Below are 19,638 nucleotides of genomic sequence, written 5' to 3' on the forward strand. Positions count from 1 at the left end.
TTTTTTTATATGCCTTAAAATCAAATGCCTTTTCCATATACTTTAATTGTTTTAACCTTCAAGGGGGCAGGCCGTTGCTAATGCCTAACTGGAGTTGGTCTCCAGTGCACCCACGATACCACTGCTGCTTTTCTCCCCATCTCTCCAGGAGCTGTTGATGCAGCGCAGGGCTCCCTCGGCTGCCCCGCATGCTTCCTGCCAGCACGTTGGGCAGAGTTGCTGCTCTCAGCGGGCAGAAGCGATTCCTGCAGCACAAAATGATCCCAAACTCCTGCCGTGTTGCATAAGGGATGTAAAAAACCATCACAAACATCTTCAGGGTTATTGGGACCTAAAGGAATTCCAGTCCTGCCACCCTTCAGCTGCCTGTATGCAAAAAAAAAAAAATAATAGTTCATGGTCCCAAAGCCTGACGTGCAATCGCCTGTGGGATGGGAGATGGCAGCAGAGCTGGCAGGAAGGCCGGGGACTGCCACGTTCCTCTCTCCAGCTCCTCCAGGATGGGGACACATTTGTACGGGAGGCGTGGGGAGAGGAATCAAAGCCCTGCAGCTGTTGCCCTCTTCCCTGGCCAGCCCTGTTGGCTCAGCACGCTTTTCCCCACGTCCAAAATTGAGTCCTAAAAGGAAACTGAGCTGCCCGCCCCGACCTGCAGCGGAAAGGATTTGCTGTGCGCTCTGTGCATGTATTTCAAGCCCGTAAAATGCCTGGGAAATGCACAGCCCAGTGTGTGTACTTGCAAGATTTTGTCAGTTTAGTTTGGAGCGATTCTATTTTTGTATTCGTCTGTCCTGAGTCCTGGGCCTTTGAACGGGCGCTGCCTCTGCTAGGTCCTGAGATCATTAAAGGTCCAGGAGCGCTGACATTTTACAAGCAGCTTCAGCTGCGTGCCATGGAGGGGCATTTTTAGCACGATGAGAGACCAGAGTTTAATTAGAATGGTTTCACCAAGGAAACCTCCCTGCCCAAAGAAACCAGAGCCGCTATGTTAATCCCAGCAAGCAACTGGGAACTTTGCAGCGTGCCTGCTGTCAGCGCGCGAGCCGGGAGGGGTGAAGCACACGTAGGAAGAGAGGAACGCGCAGGAAACAAGCTCACTGCCCAGCACGGGCCCACAGGACCTTACAGCAGAAGTTACGGTGCCTCCCGAATGCAAATACACAGCAGATTTTATCTTCTCCCCAGCCTGCAGTCGCTGCTCTCCATTGCAAGTTTGCACAAGCACCGGAGGAGAGGACGTGTGCTTAGGGCGTTATCGGCCCTTTATTTTGGTGCCATGCATCACTCTGGCCCTATTTCACACCACTGCTTTCTCCTACAGCCTGCCTGCTGTCCTTTTTTCATCCCCCAAAGAATATTGCCCATTTCCCCACATTTTGGTCCAAAAGGTTTGGGAGCTTCCTGCCTGGGGCCAGGTGTGAGAGTGATGGTTAATGATGTGCTGATTAACAGCTGCATTTGGGTTGCCTTGTACCTCACACAGCTGAAGCCGTACTTAGCAAAGGAAACCTGGGGTCATCTAAATCTGAGGTTCTGAAAAACTTCCCAGAAAAGAGAGGGAACATACTTGGGGCTTGGTGGGATGCACCAACCAACTTCCCAGCCATGGCCATCCCCGCTGGGCTGCAGCGTTCATCCTTGCTGCACAGCCCCGGTGGTTGAGAACAGGAAAAGACGGGAAAAGTAATCTGAAAGAAGCAGATACTACAGGGAGAACCCGTTTTGAAAAAAAAAAAAAAAAACTAGCATCTTGTTGTTTGCTGGGTTGGGCGGAGAGCGAGGGAATGAAATCGGGGAGGCAGCAGTCAGGGGCTGCAGGGGTGTTTGTCGGAGAGGGGCTGTATGCGGGGTGAGACCACACGCTGCGAGGAAGGCCATTTACAGCCCCTTTCCCTGTGGTTTCCCCAAATTACTTCCTGGCTATTGTCAGGACTATTCTGAGCTGCAGATCTGGACACAGATGTGGATTAATTTCTCGCAGTCCTGTAGCTGAGCCCTGCACTCACCCAACCACGAGCAGGCCCGTGCACCACCACCAAACCCACTTCTAATGGTTCCTATGGCAAATCCGGCCACGGCCCCCAACACAAACACAACCGGCAGAGCTTGCCTGCAGCGAGGCATTCCTTATCCTGCCAGCTTCCCTTTCAAGCCCAGAGGTGGAGGATGAGATCCAGCATCCCCATGCCAGTGCTGACAAACTCCTCGCCATGCCAGCACATCCGAGAGGCGCACGATGCCCAGCTCCGCAGGGGCAGTTGGGGTGCTGTTAGCAGATACTCGTTCATTTCTTGCTTTTTAGAAACCAGTCCCTGCGCTTGATGTTCCCGAAATGCACAGGATGATCTTAACCTCGTTTTACTCACTTTTTTCCAACAGAATTTGGTTGAGAATTTACGCTTCAGTGAGGAATAGAAGACTTGAAAGTGCTCCTAAGCACCCACTGCATCAGGCGGAGACGCTGTGATGTTGATTTACACTCTTCAAATCCATAGATTTTATTTTTATTTTCCACAGCTGCAAAGCCAGGAACTTGGGTTTTAGTGAAAGGTGAGATCCAAAATACTGGCCATGTACATATCAGATAGGAGAAATTTGGCCCATGTAGTTGGCATCGTGATTTAAAGCCTACTGGAGAAAATAACCCAAGAAACAGAACGCGTGCCCTATAAATAGCTACTCTCTAGGTAGCAGTCAAGCTGTGGTTTATGAACAAAATCAGTCCAAATTATCTCACAGTGCCCGAATATTCATTGCCTGGTTTTGAGTTGCGTGTCTCATTTGGCCAACGCCTCCTGCTACAGACACTTGTCCTGTTTTCTTTCCGAGCCCTCTGAGCTCTATGGTAGCATTTGGACAGATTCTGTGCAGAGTTTATTGAAGGATTTTTGCAGTGATTTAGTGCACGGGCTGGTGGAGCCAAGTGAAACAGGAACTTTATTCCTCAAGCATGAAAAGGCAGAAAGGGAAATTTCTTACTGAAATATAATTTTTCCACGTTACTTAATAGTCTAGAAAGTTAATACGTTTTTATTGGGGAAAAAAAAATACAGTTCCTACTGAGCCAACCAACAATATAATAACGTTTTAGAAACCTCTTAGAAACTGGCAGGTGTCACAGGCACCTTGCCTTCAGTGAAAAAGGCAATTGAGACCCCTCCTGAAAAAAGGGATTTGCATCAGTAGGGGCCACTACACAATAACCAAGCACATGGCAAGGCCTGAATAGACGGTGAATCATGTGGCCCAAGGGATTTTTCTGGATTTTGGGGGCGGGGGTGTGTGTGTAAAATATCAGGCCGCGAGGACCAGATGGTAGAGCTCTGCATGTGCAAGAGAAACAGCAAGAAGCACGACAGAAATGGATACTGAGAAGCAGCTGAAAGTCAAGGAGGCCGGGAGCTTTGATTTTGAAAAGAGATTTCCTGTGCGGAGCGAGGGCCGAAAAAGGCTTGGGGTTGTGAGCAAAAACACAATTAAAAAAAACAATTTTGTACAGCTATTCTGTAAATAAATGGATCTGACTTGAGTATGTACTTGGCTTTGTCATAGCAGGCTCTTCTTACGCTGACAGTCACCAGGAACTCCTTTGTGTGTGCAAGGTACAGTTCACCTCTCCTACATTACAGAGTTGCCCCTTCCCTATCTGCCCTGTCAGTTCACACGATAAATTCTTATGGGCACAGGTTATTCTTCACATTGTGTGCATTACAGACAATTGCAGCACTTGTATAACATCTGAAATTTACTGGAAATTCGCTGCACTTATCTGATAAGTCCCAGTCTTTAGGGCCTGTGTTTCCCATTGAGATTACAAACTCCTCAGGGCGTTATCCCTTGCTCTGTGTGCACACGGTGTAGTTCAGTGGGAGTTCAGCACTGACGATGCAATTATTATCACTGGTAATGTTCAAAAATGAATATTTAAGGCACTGTCTCATTATGCACATTTTTAACTAAGTTTATGAGTATTTTACACAAATGGGACTATTTCTTAACGTTAAATCTTTGAAAAGCTGTCATCTGTATTATCCAGTAGAAAGTTCTTGAGTGTATTTCAAAAATGTACAGACACTAGAAGGCACAGGTCCCCGTTCTTGTCTACTTGACAGTACAATATAAACTAATAACAGGAGTATACAGCAGATGGCGTTTGCTGTTACCGCTCTCTGCAGTTGTGGATATAAAGAAGTCCCAGCAGTCTGACACCTTGCTGGCTAGCTAAAATCATTGTATTTTCCATTAAAAATATTATTGTAAGGCATTCACATCAGCCTGAGGGCATATGCTACAGAGCCTAAGTGACTGGAAACTTGGAACTCCAGCAGTGCTCAGAGTTCCCCAAACAGAAAAATGTTGCTAACAGCATTTTGTCACACCTGTTATCATATTTACTATCTAAAACACTATTCTGGGAGCAGAAAAAATTACCTTTATGCTTCTCTTCCTCCACTGGGCTTTCTGTAGTCACAAACTCCATGCCCTTTAGTATTATTAAATCTCAGTTTTGTTGCCTTTTTCAAGCATGTTACAAGGGATGGAGAGGGACAGGGCACGAGCACTGTTTCCTTAGGTGGTGAGACTAATGGTACACCTGAATTTCCTACATGGTCACAATCAAACTGGCCAGGAGGTTGGAGCACTTTTCTCTGGGTGGTATTTTGCAAAATATCATCACCCTGTATTCTAAAAGGTTATAGCTTCAATATTAAACCTAAACTGCGAGTTGTTTTCAGGTATCCTGATAGCTAACCCAAATTACCCATCAATACAACCTCAACCATTAAAACATCTTTTAAAAATCGTACGCTTCCAGCAGTTTTCCTAGGCAGTGTGCTAACCTTTCTCTCTATTATTCTCCCTGGCAATTGTGAAGCAACAAATAGGTACCCAGAATGGAACAGAGATATTTACCATACCCCACTGCATTCTTGATTTTGATGTGCTCGCTGTGAATCTCTGCACGCATACTGATTCTCAAGCTGCAGATGTGCAAGCTTTTGATGAAACAGAACTTGTGCCAAAATCAATATACAGGCCAAAACAAAAGTAGGAGAAGGACACTTGCAATTAATTGTGATTAGATTTGAATTTCGCTAATAGAGGGTTGAATCTTCTTCCATTTAAGTCAGTGGCAGAATTCCATATTAGATTTTACTTTTTCAGTCAGCAAAATGCACTTAGCTTTTGCATGGGACTTTTTCTGCTTGAAGCACTGCATACCCATTAATTAAAAATAAGTAACCGAGACACTGAAATGCTGTATTTTGTCAATACTAGGATACCCCACCACAAATAGAACATCCATTACTTAAAAAGAGGCTTTGGAGAGTTTACAGTTGATTTTATAGTCTTCTCATTTTAAATTGTTTGTTCCCAAATCTAAAACTGTACGAATCCGAATCTAAAGTGTCCTTAACTATAAAATGTACAGAATGAGAAATGCAGAAAATATTTTGTTTTGTGAGACTTGGAAAAAATTAAACAAACAAAAAACTAACAATGTAACAGTGATGCACAAAATACTTTTATCCCCGCACAACTTTTATGGCAATTAGTGAATTGAAAAAACCCTAAAGGAGGAAGATGAGTAAGTCTATCTGTTGATCATACCACACTATGCCATTTGTTTTGAGACAGGTTCAAAGAAATTACTTCAGGGTAAACCAAATCACTCCCGGGCCATTCATTCCTGTGCACTGGGAATACTGGAATGCCCTCAGCCACTGCAGCCTACAGGAGCTGACAGATTTTACTATTTTGCTGATAAGATATCAAAGATATTCTGTGTATTCTACATGCTTCTGTCAAAATTTCCTCAGTAAAAATGATAGCTTTAAATAGGTGTGGATTTGGCTACCTTTTTATTATTATTTGGAATTCTGTGACACTTTATTGGTTATTTAAGTGTCCCTCCTCCTTTCTGTCACTGCAATATCCTTTCCTTTCTTTCTGTTTGCCCTCTGCACAAAGCAGGGCCTTTCTTTGAGAGAGGTTATTCCAAGACACGAGGAGCACAATCACGTTTTGCATTCAGTCTGGAAGGCCATCTAGTGACACAACTGTGCAGAAGAAAATGTGAAACACTGAATTACGATTTTTCTTCACTGAATTAAAAAAACCCTCTTGCTACACTCAGGCATAGCATACCCTTGGGGATTTGTTAGTACTCCCACAAGTAGCATTTCAAAAAATTCTAGAGCCAATTTGGATTTCTTAAGAAATGATGGGGTTTATTTGAGATGGCACATACTGTGTATCTTTTCCAGGAAAGAAACAACACAATTTTTGCACAGAATGGTGTCAGATTTGCGTCTGAGCAGTTCAAGTGCTCTGACAAACGCAGTCACCCCCTGAAACGTGGACTGGGGCCAAATTCACCTGGCGGTTCCAACTCCCTGCCTTTGCACCTGTAACTCCACGGTGGGAAGTAACGCTACAAGTAGGTGTTTACAGGCCTGATATCTCTGTAATTAAAACGTGAAATTGTTTGATTTTTATCACAGCTCACCTGGAATGAATGGCACCAGGTGAACACACAGTGAGCAGAGCTGCTGGTTCCTACTTGAGCAGTAAATCATAGAACCATTAAGGTTGGAAAATACCTCCAAGGTAATGCAGCAGAAAGCAAGTATTTAGCCACAATATCTGCCAGGCCCACAAGAAGATGCATTTTGAGGGTACCTCAGGGGCATCTTGCCTTCTCCGCCACTGCCTTTCCCTCATCCATCGTTGTTCAGGTGTGTGGTGGCCAAAATTGCGGCTGAACCAGGAGATTGCCCCTCAGCTGCTGGTGACTTGAAGCAAACCAAGGCGGCATCTGAGGTGCCAGTGGGTCCCTGTGGAAACGAAGGAGCTCTGAGAGGACACAGAGAACACGAGCCCAGCCTGATTTAGACGGAGGCTCCATGGGATGGGGCACGATGGCTCCCAGTTGCCCACCAGCAAGGCCTCGGTGCCTCACCTGGAGGATGGGGGCACCAGGTCCGTGTGAGGAGAGAGGCAGGCGGGAGTGCTGAGGGGGCTCTGGGTGCTGAGGGGGCTCTGGGGGCTGAGGGGTCTCAGTGTGCTGAGGGGGCTCTGGGGGCTGAGGCGGCTCCAGGGGCTGAAGAGGCTGAGGGGGCTGCGGGTGCTGAGGGGGATGAAGGGGCTGTGGGTGCTGAGGGGGCTGCGGGTGTTGAGGGGGCTCCGGGGCGTCGTGGTCACCGCCCGACGGGTCCCCTCTCCCCTGAGGAGCCGCGGCCCCTCCTGACGGGGCTCGGCGGCGGCAGCGCGGCCCCAGGCGGAGCCCGGAGCCACCTGAGGCGCTGGCGCCCGGGGCGCGGCCAATCCCCGGCGGGGCGCGGGCGGTGCCTCACGGCCCCGGGGCGCCCTGAGAGCGGCGGCGGCGGCAGCGTTGGGCGGCCCGGTGGGGCTGGAGCCCCCGGCTCGGCTCCGCTCCCCATGGAAGCGGCCAACGGGGCCCTGGCCGACGGCGCGGCGGGCAGCAAGGGGGGAGGAGGCTCGGGCAAGAAGGAGGTGAAGGTGGTGATCGTGGGGGACGGCGGCTGCGGGAAGACCTCGCTGCTGATGGTGTACGCCAAGGGCGCCTTCCCCGAGGTGAGCCTCGGGGCTTTGCTCGGCTCCTTTCCCTTCCCTCCTGCCCTCCCCGAGGAACCCCCGCAGGGCGAGGGGCTGGGGGCCGGTGGCTGGGCTGAAATTCTGCGGGCTCCTGGTGGGTTTGGAAGGGGTGAAGGAGCCCCGGGGAGCTTGAAAGTCCCCAGGGAGCTTGAAGGGCTCCAGGGAGCTTGAAGGGACCCAAGGAGCTTGGAGAGGCAGAGCAGGGAGCCCACCACCAGGCCCCACCGGCCCCTGGCACCCTGCATTGCTGTTCCCTAAACAGAAATATTTTTCCCCTTTGCAGCAATATGCGCCGTCCGTGTTTGAGAAGTACACCACCAGCGTTACGATTGGCAAAAAGGAAGTCGTCCTGAACCTGTATGACACCGCAGGTAACGGCGTCTATTCCCCGCGCTCTCGATTTTCTAGATGCTGAAGCACCAGAGGCAGCTGATGCAGGGCCCTGGGACGGGGCTGCTTTGGGACAGTAACCGAGTAACACGTAAAGGTGCAGCCGAGGCAGAGCGGTCACTTTTCTGGTGGCAGCTCAACCCTTGGACTTGTTCTGTATCTTAACAACCCAGTTTAGTAGGAAAATCACCTCAAATAGCGAACATATCTGAAGGTATTAGAACATAACTCCCGAATGCAATGCGTAATGCAGTCAACCCAGAAAATATTTTAATCTCCTGCCATGTGTGATAAAATAGTAAAGGAGAAAAAAGCTGGCTTGTGTTTTAAAAAAAGGCTATAGTGTTAAAAGTTAATTGAAAATGCTGATAGTTCCTTTGTGTTCATATAAGGAACTTGTGAACTGATTTGTGTCCAACTTCATTCAAAGTTCTCTGGCTCGGTTGTCCAGCTGCATTCCTAAACGAGCCCTAAAATTGACACACACTCCATTTCAGCTCACTAAATCGCATTCAGGTCTGCAGAGTTGTTCCAAAGTAACACCAACACAAGTAAGAACTGAATGCCATTCATAGTCATTTTTAATAGTAAAGTACCCTCTTGCATACCATATATGGTATCTGAATAGATAATTTTAAAGGTTTTTAATATAAAAGGTTGTTGTTTTTTTGTTTCTGTTTTTTACCAATCTTTACTGCAGTATATTAAGATCCTGAGCACTCAGTTTGCCAATTTGTCTTCTGGTGTCAGTGTTTTGAGTCCAGTGATTTGGATAATTTAGCTTCTACTGAGTGGCAAAGCTTTTCTGTTTAAATCAAGTCTTGAAGAGAAAAGGGCTGAAATCTAGTGTGAACTTGCCATGGCGAACTTGTTGAGTTTTTACGTTTGTCCACTGTCAGTGCAGGATATTAACCCCTCATACCATTCTTGATATCGGGCCCTCTCACTTAAAATCACAATGGTACAGATTCCAGCACCTGCCTTTGTAGTCTCTTCCAATCTTGCAGAAAGGTGGGCTGGATTCAGGAGGGACAGGAGGAAGGGCAGGCTCTGTATTGTGGCACTGAGCTCCCGAGACATGTCACATCACAAGTGACAACCACAAGGCTGACATCAGTGCCCAGCTCCTTGCGTTGTGCAGCGAGCTCAACTCTGCACAAGGTCCACAGCCACCAGCAGCGTGGAGAACGCTCGCTGAACCTGGTGCTGAGGGTTTATCACACCATTTCTTTGTTCGGGTATAAACTTAGCAGAAAGTGCCCACCTTTCCGGGTCTAGTTCACAGCCACCAATGCTGTCCCAGACCAGAGCACCACCCTGTCAAAGAACGGAGTGGGGATATTTTCTTTCATAAGACGCTTCAGGAAGTGGAGATGCTGTCGCTGCCTAGTTGGCAGGGTTCCTTGCCACAAAGGAGCAACTGATTTCCATCCCTTACCTGCAGACCCTGAGACCCGACATATCTCACCTCCCTAAATACAGTGACATGGCTGCCAGGCTACAAGTCGCTAGAGGCTGCTGGCACAGAGCCTTCCCTTCCTGTTACATTTCTTTCACTTTGCATGAGACACATCAAGATTGTCAGAGGTAAAGAAAGGGAGAACATTGCCTTCTTGATTAAGGCATTTGCTTGGAAGGGGGAAAGACCTGAGTTTTGGTTATACTTCAAAGCTGCTTACATAGTTTTATGTTGCAGGGCTGTGTCATACTCTGTAATTCAAGTAGCTTTTCATCCTCTTTCTGAAGGTGGAAGTTATGCTAGAGGAAGAACTCTCTTGAGCACACATTTTAATCCCATCCTGTTTTTAATAAAACAAAACTGATCCTGAGTTCCTCAAGGGTTAGACTAGAACGAAGGGCTGCGTCCTTTTCTCTCAGTTCAAGGGAAGATGTCCAGTTCAGCACAAAAGAGAGCTCCTGGCCCTCTGCCACTTGGATGCGGAGTGGGAGATGCAGTTTGGGGATCAGTGTTTGACTGCGTTGACTTGCCTCTCAGGCAGCAGCAGCTCGTTAGGTTGTTGTCTCAGCTGGGTGATGTTGCTCTGGGGCAGCAGAGGTCTACGGCAGCAGTTAGAGCTTCAGGAGGAGTCCAAACACACAGCTTATTACTGGAAGTACAGCAGATTAACAGTACTGTGTATCAGCCACGTTTATTGAATTGTCTTCTGACTTACTGAGTTTGTTGTTTGTGCTCTCCTATAAAATGTAAGCTTTACACCTGTGTTTTGCTTCGTAGTCTGAAAGGCCCCCAAATCATTCATATTATTGTAAAACCATTTAAATGGGATCAAAAGGATGTAAATCTATTTCTGAAGCGAAGGGCTTCAGCTAAGTGTCACGCAGCAGTGCAGGGGAGGAGAAGGCAAATCTGTTCTAAAAAGTGTAACTGGATCTTCATCATACGCCCACTGCAGAAAGGACTTCAATATTTTTAGGATTCAGCTAAGAGCAACACTAAATAGAGCCACATGTACGTCAGAGTCATGGGAAGGTGAAGGACAGGTTCAGCTCTGGGGGCTGCTTCAAGTTAGAAGGATTCTTTGTATTGTTCAGTCCCGCTCAGTTTGAGACTTGGATCTTGTCCTACTTACTGAAGGCGAAGGACACGCACACAAAGCGCCTAAGAATCAAACATCTCAAGCTACAGAAGGTATTTTTTTCTTGGCACAAATTTTGGTAACAACTGGAATTAATGAGCTAGTCTACAGTGTGCCAGAAGAGCAATTTTTGGAGAGACTTCTGTATCGCGCTGCTCTACCTTCCTCATCAGAGATGCCTCTTGCTGCTGCAGGAAGTTGGTGGTATACATATGCAATGTGTAAAAGCTTTGTAATATCACTTGTCTTGTCTGCAAACAGGCTTTGCAGCTGCATATTCAATTAAAAATTTCCATTTCTTGCCGTGCTCAACAAAGGAATCGGGAGAGAAATGAGCTTTGTGATTGCTTGCATGCTAAGGGAGTAGCCCGGTGGTGTTGGTGCCTGAGCTGCGATTCAGACACAGGTTTCCATTTCTGATGCTGCTCAACGCAAGACTTTCTCAGAAGAAAGAAAGAAGCAACGTTGGGCCGGGAAAGGCTGGGGAGGAAGTAATGTCTCATCATTGTGGGTGCTCGCTCTGACTGGCAGGAAGCATGCTTGAAGCTTCAACGGGGTTTTTCAGGTCTGCAGTGACAGATGCACGACAGCACGAGGCCTTCAGAGAGACGTTAAGAGCCAGTACACACAAGAGTATTTTTTCAAAGCTTGGCAAGGGATGTAGTGCTTGAAATTGAAATGTGTTGCCCCCCATCCCACCTCAAGTGTCCTCTTATGCTGGCGTTGTGCCTGCCAAGAAGTCTGCTTCTCAAACTTTTCAAAACTGCCTAGCAAAGTTGCCTAGCTGCCGAGCTTCTAACCGTGGTATTCTCGCGGGCTGTGCACAGAGAGTTTGGTGCATTGATGTGTATCAGTGAGGGCTCCCCTCCCTGTGGTTACATGCTGATTTTAAATAATGAGAGTAGGGTTTTAGAAGACAACACGCTGACATGTAGGAAGTGGTTGGCTGGTTGGGGTGACGGGATACGACGTTCTTCCTTCCACACTGGCTATCGGTGGCAGTAGCTGGTGCTCCTGCAAGCCGAGCAGCACTTACTGGTAGACTCCTAGACTGCTGCTGGTACATTTTGAATTTATTTTTACCATATTCTGTCAATGGCAGTATGTCAGTAAGTGAGTTTGTCCCTAAGACACATTTCCACAGCTCCAAGAGGTCTCTGGGCTGTTGTCTCGGGCCTTTCCCTGCCCTGACAGGGTGGCAGGGCTGGGTGCATTTTTTCACTGCCACTTCATGACGTGGTATTTCGTGTGTTACGAAACACACCTGCACAATACCGGTCAGTCCTGCTGGGGCTGTCCCCAGAGGCCTCATACAAGACACTGGAGAATGGGACCTGCAGCACCCAGTACTTCAGCGTCCCCTTACGTCCACCTTCATCCCTCACTCAGCCATTATGGAACCGCCAGGAATACCACATCACAGTGTACAAGAAAGAGAAAAAGCCACTAATGGATTAGAAGGAAGACATTCTGCGTTGGACATTTCTCTACAACATCCACTGGAGAAGAAAGCCGACCAAACCCAGGTACCCTGGGCTGAGCGATCCCTGGCAGCCTGCTATAAGGAGGGGCTGCTGAGCTCCTGGTCGGGCTGAGCAATGAGCAGGCTGGCACCTCCTTGGGGTGATTTGGTAAAGGAAGAGCAACACAAATGTGCATGGGAACCTGAGACCTGTGGTTTCACTTCCTCTGCTCTCCCTCACCCATTGAGGTCTCACCCCACCTCAGGGGTTACGCAGCACGTCACAGAGGCATGCTGGAAGGTGATCTTCATAAAGAATTAGCAAATTGCAGGTTGGTGGCTTTAAAAGCTGTCTCTAATGCTACAATGAATTGAAGAAGGCAGAGGAGAACCACAGATGTGCTCAGACCCAGGCATCTGTTAGACCGATTCTTTCACAGTGTGCTTTTTGTTACGTGGGGGGAAAAAATGAGTGCTTGCAGAACTGCCCTCAGGGGCTTTGCACATACAGTCAGTAACTGCCTAGGTTCAGCCCTCTGCCTTCATTTTAAAACCTCTGCTAGAGAAGACCTAAATCTGTGCCAAATAAACTCTGACCACAGCCTGAGCAACTTGACAGAGAAAAAGTCTCCCGGGCCCTTTCTTGCATTTCAGCAGCAGCACTTAAGAACAGGCTATGAAAGGAAATGTTTTCAGTGAGGTCTTGGTGAGAGGGATGTCAATGCTCAGACACAGCTGGAGCTGGGTCCTGCTACATCCACAGCACCTGAAGAACTGCATCTGAGCCCCGAAAGAATGGCCTCCCCTCCTTCCAGGTGAGAGCCGCAATTATCCGACCATAACACAAGTTAAGCAACATACTGTCTGACTGCCCCACCACAGGGGGAACATTTTACCTTGTTCTGTGCTCTGTGTTTGAAATTCCAAGTGTGCGTTTTACAGCACCATATTTTCTTACACATTTATTTTCCGTTTGCTTACAAAACTGCACAGTTGGTTTTGAAGAGAAAGGTACAGGTCACAGGGTGTTCCATTTCTATAGTTTTTGACTTGAAATACAGCACATTTGTATCTCATCTTTGAAGACACCTCTTCTGTTATCCTATCCAGGAGAACGTGGTTTTAGCAGTGCTGACTCCAGGCAAGCCAATAAGATTTGCTCCAAGGGGACTGTTCTGTCTCACAAATTGTCAACACTAACTCGAAGCACCTCTGGATTTTACGAGATACCCTTGCAGAGGCTCAGAGGCATGAATGTGAGCAGGGAAAATCATACAGGGCATGAGAACACTAGAGGAAGTTTGGAGAAAAAGCATTTGGCACCTGATATGTTTAATGCAGTTAGAGGATTATCTCAACAACAGAACGGCAAATTGGTTGCAAACAAGAGGGTGGATTTAGGAGAGTAAGAAGGGCTAAGCAGTGAAGTCTTTACTTTGCATGTTTATACAACGTGCATAATTTTGTGGATTGTCTATTATTTCTGGATTAAACCTCGAGGGATCAATCCTTCTTTGCTCAGCACCTCACCCACAGAGCACAAACACAGAGAACCATCCGAACCTAATACTCCTGTTTTACAAACATCTCAAGCACTCTGAGTAATGGTTTATCCAGTGCATTGTAATCACCTTGTGATAACCTGTATCTCGATCCATCATTTAAATTAACGCAGGAGGTGACAAAGTCGTGTAGCTGGTGGGCTGCTGGTACCTGCAATCTCTCCATCCCGGAGATGAACATGTTGGCCAGAGGGATGAGGGTGTGACTGGGACCGAGCTGGGTGCCAGGACAGGAACAGTTGGTATAAAGTTGGAGCACACTGAAGTTTTCAGCATCCCTTTATACGAAACATCAGTGCAAAGCTTGGAGATGTACTGCTCTCCTGTAGGGCAGTGTCTGGTCTGCGTACAGTTCGCAGTTCATGCTGTGTGGTGATCATGAAGAGGACTGGCATTCCCACCTCTCATTTTGGTGCCTGATGGAAATATCCCTGATTCTAGGGGCAGCCTTCAGGTGGTAAATAGATCTTCTACGACTGCTTCAGTAGCTTTTTCTTTCTTAATAAGTCTCTGAATAACATCTCAAGTGAAAAAGGTTTTTTTTTCTTGAGCTGTCAACTATGTCTGGTAATTACTGCTTTCTTGAATGTGGTCTCTCAAAAGCAAGACACCTTCAGACCCCAACACAGTGATTACAGCTCAGTCACATGTACAGCAGTAGTGACCAAAAGCAAAGGGGAAGAGCACAGGTGTGAAGCAAATTAACTTCCTCTTGTCAGACACACGCTGCAGTATCACTAATCAGAAGCACGAAAAATCCTATTTTTCCAGAATTCAGCAGCATCCCTAAGACCTGCAGTGATGCCCTGCTTCAAAGAACAGTTAAGCCTGCTGTGTGGTGGTGCATGTCTTGTAAAATCATTTGTGTTCTGCTGTAGTGAGCAAGGGTACTAAAGGAACAGCGTGCTAATCACTGCTTCCTCTTAGCTCACTGGGCTAGGAAACACGAGTTTGCTGCTAAGATTTTCATTTCTAACATTTCTAACAAATACAGTGTTTCTTCCCATCACCATACTGCATGTGCAACTGTATTTGGGAAAATGGAGCCACTGCCAAATTGCAAATATTTTAATAACTGTCTCATTTCTCTTGCTGATTTTGTCTGAGAGCTGCAGTTGGCGATTAGAAGCGCTTCTAAATACTTACGAGTTGGACAAAGCAACATTTGTATTAAAATCTCCCGAGGACATGTTTTATATTCTAAAGAATCAGTTTGGTTGGTAAAGAGGAATATCCTGCGTTTAAGGGAAGGAATTTTACAAGTACGGAAAACTTTCAGCCTGTGCCATTACAGTACCCTTGATCTCAAGTATTTGTCTTCACGCATTCCCGTCATACTGCTTGTTAAGGGCTGAAATTTCGTTTATCCACAACGTTCTCTGTGTTTCAGGGCAGGAGGACTATGATCGGCTACGACCACTTTCTTACCAGAACACAAACGTAGTGTTGATTTGTTACGATGTCATGAACCCCACCAGCTATGATAATGTAGCGGTTAAGGTAAGAGCCTTTCATAATTGCTTGAACCTTTTAAACGAATTACATATGCCTGATGTGTGACAAGATGTCAAGGCTAAAAAAGCCGTTGCTTTTAGTAGCCCTGTACTCAGGGTGCATAGATGCACAGATTATTTGTCATGCACTGAGCAGGTCACAGACCTTAGACCTAAAACTCACCTCCCCATGGCACGCAGGTGCTCAGAACTGGGTTCAAGTCCACTGGACACTAAAAAGATCAGAAACTAGCTGTGAAATCTCCTTCATCTGTAGTGATGTCTCACAACCACTGCACATAAGCATTGCAGATTCAGGTCTACATCCATCATGTGCACATTTAACTAGAGGGGAAAGAAATGTAAGCAACTACTTGTCTGTAGTAGGATTTCTGTAGTGCTCCTAAGCAGAAGTAAGCGTTCCTGCATATAGCATCAGCAAAGCAAGGCTCGGTCCTAGTTCTGCTCTTATGTGTGACTTTAGGGAAGCACTTCGGAGTTTAAACAGATGTTAAGCACTCTGGCATAGCGGTAGACACCATCTATGTTTTTATGGAGCGTGTGACTTTGGTCAGGACTTTTAAATGATTCTGTAATGTAAATAGTGCATGTCAGGCCTCTTACACTAGATTAACAACTTCCGAAACACTGAAGTTGTAGCGTATATCCAGTGCTAACTCTGTTCCTTGGCTCGTTTTAAATTTTAGAAGGAAAAAAATAAAGACGTAAAAGTTTTGTTTTTCTACCATCAGTGGTATCCTGAAGTGAATCACTTCTGCCGAGGTGTCCCGCTCGTGCTGATCGGCTGCAAGACAGACCTTCGGAAAGACAAAGAGCAGTTGCGTAAGCTCAGGGCTTCTAAGCAGGAACCCATTACCTACAACCAGGTAAATATAAGTGCATTTAAAGTGCTGTCATCTTTGCAAGAGATAAACAGATCGTCCAAAATTAGGTAGTCAGAATGGCCAGATAAATACTGACTGTCAGTATTAACAGCAATTTCTGTAAGTCTTTTTGAGTGGCCAAATCACCACCCATTTTTAGTGCCAAAATAGAGACATCTGAAGACTGTTTTTGCATATCTCAGAGTGTCTGAAAGGACATCAATAGCTAGGCCTTCTAAGCTTGCTACATCTCACTGGTTCCCCTTCACAGCTGGGTTATTACTGTTAGAAATTTGTAGGCTCAACAACTTTTTTGGACTTTTTCCATAAGTTTTATTACAATACATCGTTCCATCACTTGTACTTTGATTGGTATTGTATGTCCTAACTTTTTTTTTTCCCCTCACATTAGAGGATTAAAAATATTGACCATTCTGGAAAAAATGTTTTGCAAACCCTAATTAGAAGTAAATGCTTCCAAGGACAATAACAAAACCCATCTGTGAGACTTCTCTAACATAAACTTTTCTTTGAGGTCTCTAATCTAAAAATATGTATACGTATTGTCAAGTGTTTTCAATTTAAGCACTGAGACCTACAACTACTGTTATGAGGTGGGCATTGCTGTCCTAGGTACAGAAGGAACAGTCAATGGTGGAACAGTTTGTCCCATGTCACATGATCTTTCTGTTCTGATCTTCCACTTTATTTTTTTTTTTTTCTTTCAAACTACAAAGCCACCCTTCTTCTCTGTCAGAGCACGAACAGCAGCTTTCAGACTATTTGAAACACAAGTCCAAGGAACAAGGTTAAGTGCAGTAAGACCCTGAATTAATCACTTCTTCTAAAGAGCGTGAAAAGAACCTGCTACTGCATCACCACTAAATCATGCTAGGACCTTCAGCTTGTCTTCCATGCGCACAAGATTAGATGCTTGCCCTGTCACATTGTGAACAGCTGCAAATCCTCCCTCACTTGCATTAATAACTCCCTTCATCACTCCCCACGTGTGAGGTTCAGGACAAGCAATGGACACCTCTAGGGAGCCAGCTGAGGCATCATTCCTGCCTCAGCAGCTCACCAGATGAATGCTCACAAAAGAGGTGAAGCACCAGCCTGAAGGAGGGAAGGTGAAGTGAAGCTAGCGCCTGTGGTAGGCAGCAGCATGCATGCAGTTAAATTCCAGGGCCCACCAGATGCACAAAACCTTGTCGCCTATGTGAGCCCTCCCACTTGATTTTCCTCCCCTTAAATATATACACTACCTCAGTCTCTTACAGCTGAGAGCATCTTGAGTCATGCGATGTGATGCTTCTGATGCCCGGCACAGAGATGAACAGTATCTGCCAGCACTGCAGCTTGCAAACAACTGGAAGAAGACAAACTTCACTTAAATATGCTGAAAAAAATCCCCCTATAGAAATCTGAATGTTCAAGTGACCGCATTCCCAGGGCTTATAATGAATAAATGCAAATTTTGTGAGCTGTGGGTTGCAGACTTGGAATCCATGCTCCAAAGCTCACAAGTACTCAAAACTGGGGGCTGACTGCAATGACAAAAGAAAAAGGATCACAAGTAAGAAATCACTGTGTTTTGCCTGGAGTGATTTCACACAGCCATGTTTGCATGCAAATGCTTTAGATTTTACTCTGCTTCCATTGCATGTGTTTGGTTACGAGGATTCACACATTCACTTGTGTGTACTAGGATTTCTGACGGGCCCTTGTGATGCTCCAAAGTGGCAGTTAGGATTCCAATACGCGTACCCGTAAAACAAAGCAGGACATTTATGCAGACTGTGCTCTCACGTGCTATATTCATTGCTGAAGCATGCCAACTAAAGATGACATCACTTAATAGTTAAGGTCAGGCCTGAAAAAAGTTTCCTCTTGTAAGATGTCTAGCTTATCCTCCCTTGAGTATCTATCTCAGCATTTCTTTAAAGGATGTTAACATTGAGACCATGTCCACAATATTAGCAGGCCAGCTTCTAGACCAATTTAGAGAAAAGAAATAAAAAACAACAGAAAGCAAGTGCCTCAGTTTATTTCCAAAGCCCTTGTGCTGCACTCAGAAGAGGCAGCTTCTTTCTTCCTGACCTTCTGTTACGAAGACGTACAAAATAATTTTTTCTCTCCCATCTCACTTTTCCTCTCCTCTCATACATTAAATTTACATCTTTTCTTACCTGTTCTTTCCAGGGTGAAGCAGCTTGCCAGCAGATAAATGCAGAAGTTTATCTGGAGTGCTCAGCAAAATGTCGTGAGAACATTGAAAAAGTGTTTAAAGAAGCAACAACCATTGCTTTAAGTGCCATGAAAAAAGCCAAGCGCCAAAAGAAACAGAGAGTGTGCTCAGTGTTATGATCTGGACTGCAAGAGAGCATTGACTGCACAAGAGCCATATGATTCAGATTTTAGCACGTGACTCTTTTTTTCCCCATTTATATTCTTGCAATTAATTTTATTTTAAAAATTTTAAACTTTAAATATTTTTGTACTTTTGTTACACTGCTCTCAGAAAGTTTTGAAGGCTCTTTATCAAGGCTAACTGATGCTGCATGTCTTTGTCTGTCTGCCTTTTGCTCCCAACTGCAAACCACCACCACCGGTGAGGTCTTGGATTCACTATTTAAATTGCAATGAACAGTGACTGTTACTATGGCTTCTGTTTTTTTCCTCTGCAAAATTGTGGCATATTGTAGCTACAATTTACAGTCTTTTTCAAGGAGAAAAGACACATCTTCCAGAAGTTTTGTTAGAGCAGCCCATCCAGTACCTTGGAAGAGATGGGAATTAAGTTTGGTATTAACGTTCTCAAATTAATTGACTTGGTGGCAGTGCTGTGAGTTAGCCTCAAGCTGCCACCACAGGGCACAGCCAAAGCATCCACTCACTGTGAGCCAGCTTTGCAGAGCTGCTCCTTCAGATGCCTCCTTGCAAGGCCCAGCACTGTAACAGAAAGTGGCCTTTATCTTTGGATATGCATTGGTTGCTCCAATTCAAAGGTAAAGCACCAGAGAAAATAATTTACAGTATGCAAAGATAAAAGTACTCCAGTTAGCTCTGTGTAAAATAAAAGCAGTTTTACAATAAACTTATATAGCTTATTTAATATGACATGCAAATGTTGGTGTATGCTAGGGAGAGGGGAAATACTTGGCTGTGTAACTCACGTTCAGTAACTGTTGAAATCTCTCTACAACTGTAAATTACATTTTCCCTTTTGTTACAAAGTTGTCAGTTGTCTGTTTGAGGATGACAGATGCTCCCACTGAAAAACCTAGCACATGTGCCTCAAATTTCCTGGTTCTTTTGCACGGTCTCCTGCAGTGAGATCTCAGATTTCAGGATCAATCGCTAGTCTGTAGCCACTGTAAACCAAAGCTGGGAGGGTGAAGGAGGTTTCTACAGTACAGGTGTTAAAAGTTTTCTTTCTGAGGCAAACTCCTGCCCATACTAAGGGAAAGACAGACTTTGATTTTCTGATTCTATGACTTGCCTAACAGTTACAATACACAGTCTTTTGTCAGGAAGCTTGGGCATTGTATGCCAGGGATCTACTGTTACACAAACGCTTCCATGTAGAGCCTGATAACTGCACATCATTCAGATTTCATGCAATTTTAT

General features: G+C 45.7%; 1 protein-coding gene and 1 long non-coding RNA gene across 3 annotated transcripts; one reads left to right on the top strand and one right to left on the bottom strand.

The window, feature by feature from the left end:
- The first annotated feature begins 7,322 nt into the window (after positions 1-7,322).
- On the top strand, positions 7,323-19,244 carry RHOF (ras homolog family member F, filopodia associated). Of its 2 annotated transcripts, none has more exons than XM_072024661.1 (5): positions 7,323-7,599; positions 7,904-7,991; positions 15,022-15,131; positions 15,877-16,011; positions 17,279-17,416. In XM_072024661.1, exons 1-5 carry the CDS (start codon positions 7,444-7,446, stop codon positions 17,315-17,317), a joined length of 528 nt encoding a protein of 175 aa, XP_071880762.1. In that variant the 5' UTR covers positions 7,323-7,443; the 3' UTR covers positions 17,318-17,416. The 2 variants fall into 2 exon arrangements, with proteins under 2 accessions (XP_071880762.1, XP_005028253.4); XM_005028196.6 differs by lacking the exon at positions 17,279-17,416 and adding an exon at positions 18,211-19,244 and having other exon boundaries at positions 7,331-7,599.
- LOC139998834 (uncharacterized) lies at positions 8,455-17,408 on the bottom strand. The gene is made up of 3 exons (XR_011803841.1): positions 17,274-17,408; positions 15,871-15,942; positions 8,455-11,174 (listed from the first exon to the last, which is right to left on the bottom strand). It is a non-coding gene; the product is annotated as an uncharacterized lncRNA (long non-coding RNA).
- Positions 19,245-19,638: the final 394 nt, after the last annotated feature.

This window comes from Anas platyrhynchos, chromosome 16 (assembly GCF_047663525.1).
Source record: "Anas platyrhynchos isolate ZD024472 breed Pekin duck chromosome 16, IASCAAS_PekinDuck_T2T, whole genome shotgun sequence".
NCBI classification, from domain to species: domain Eukaryota; kingdom Metazoa; phylum Chordata; class Aves; order Anseriformes; family Anatidae; genus Anas; species Anas platyrhynchos.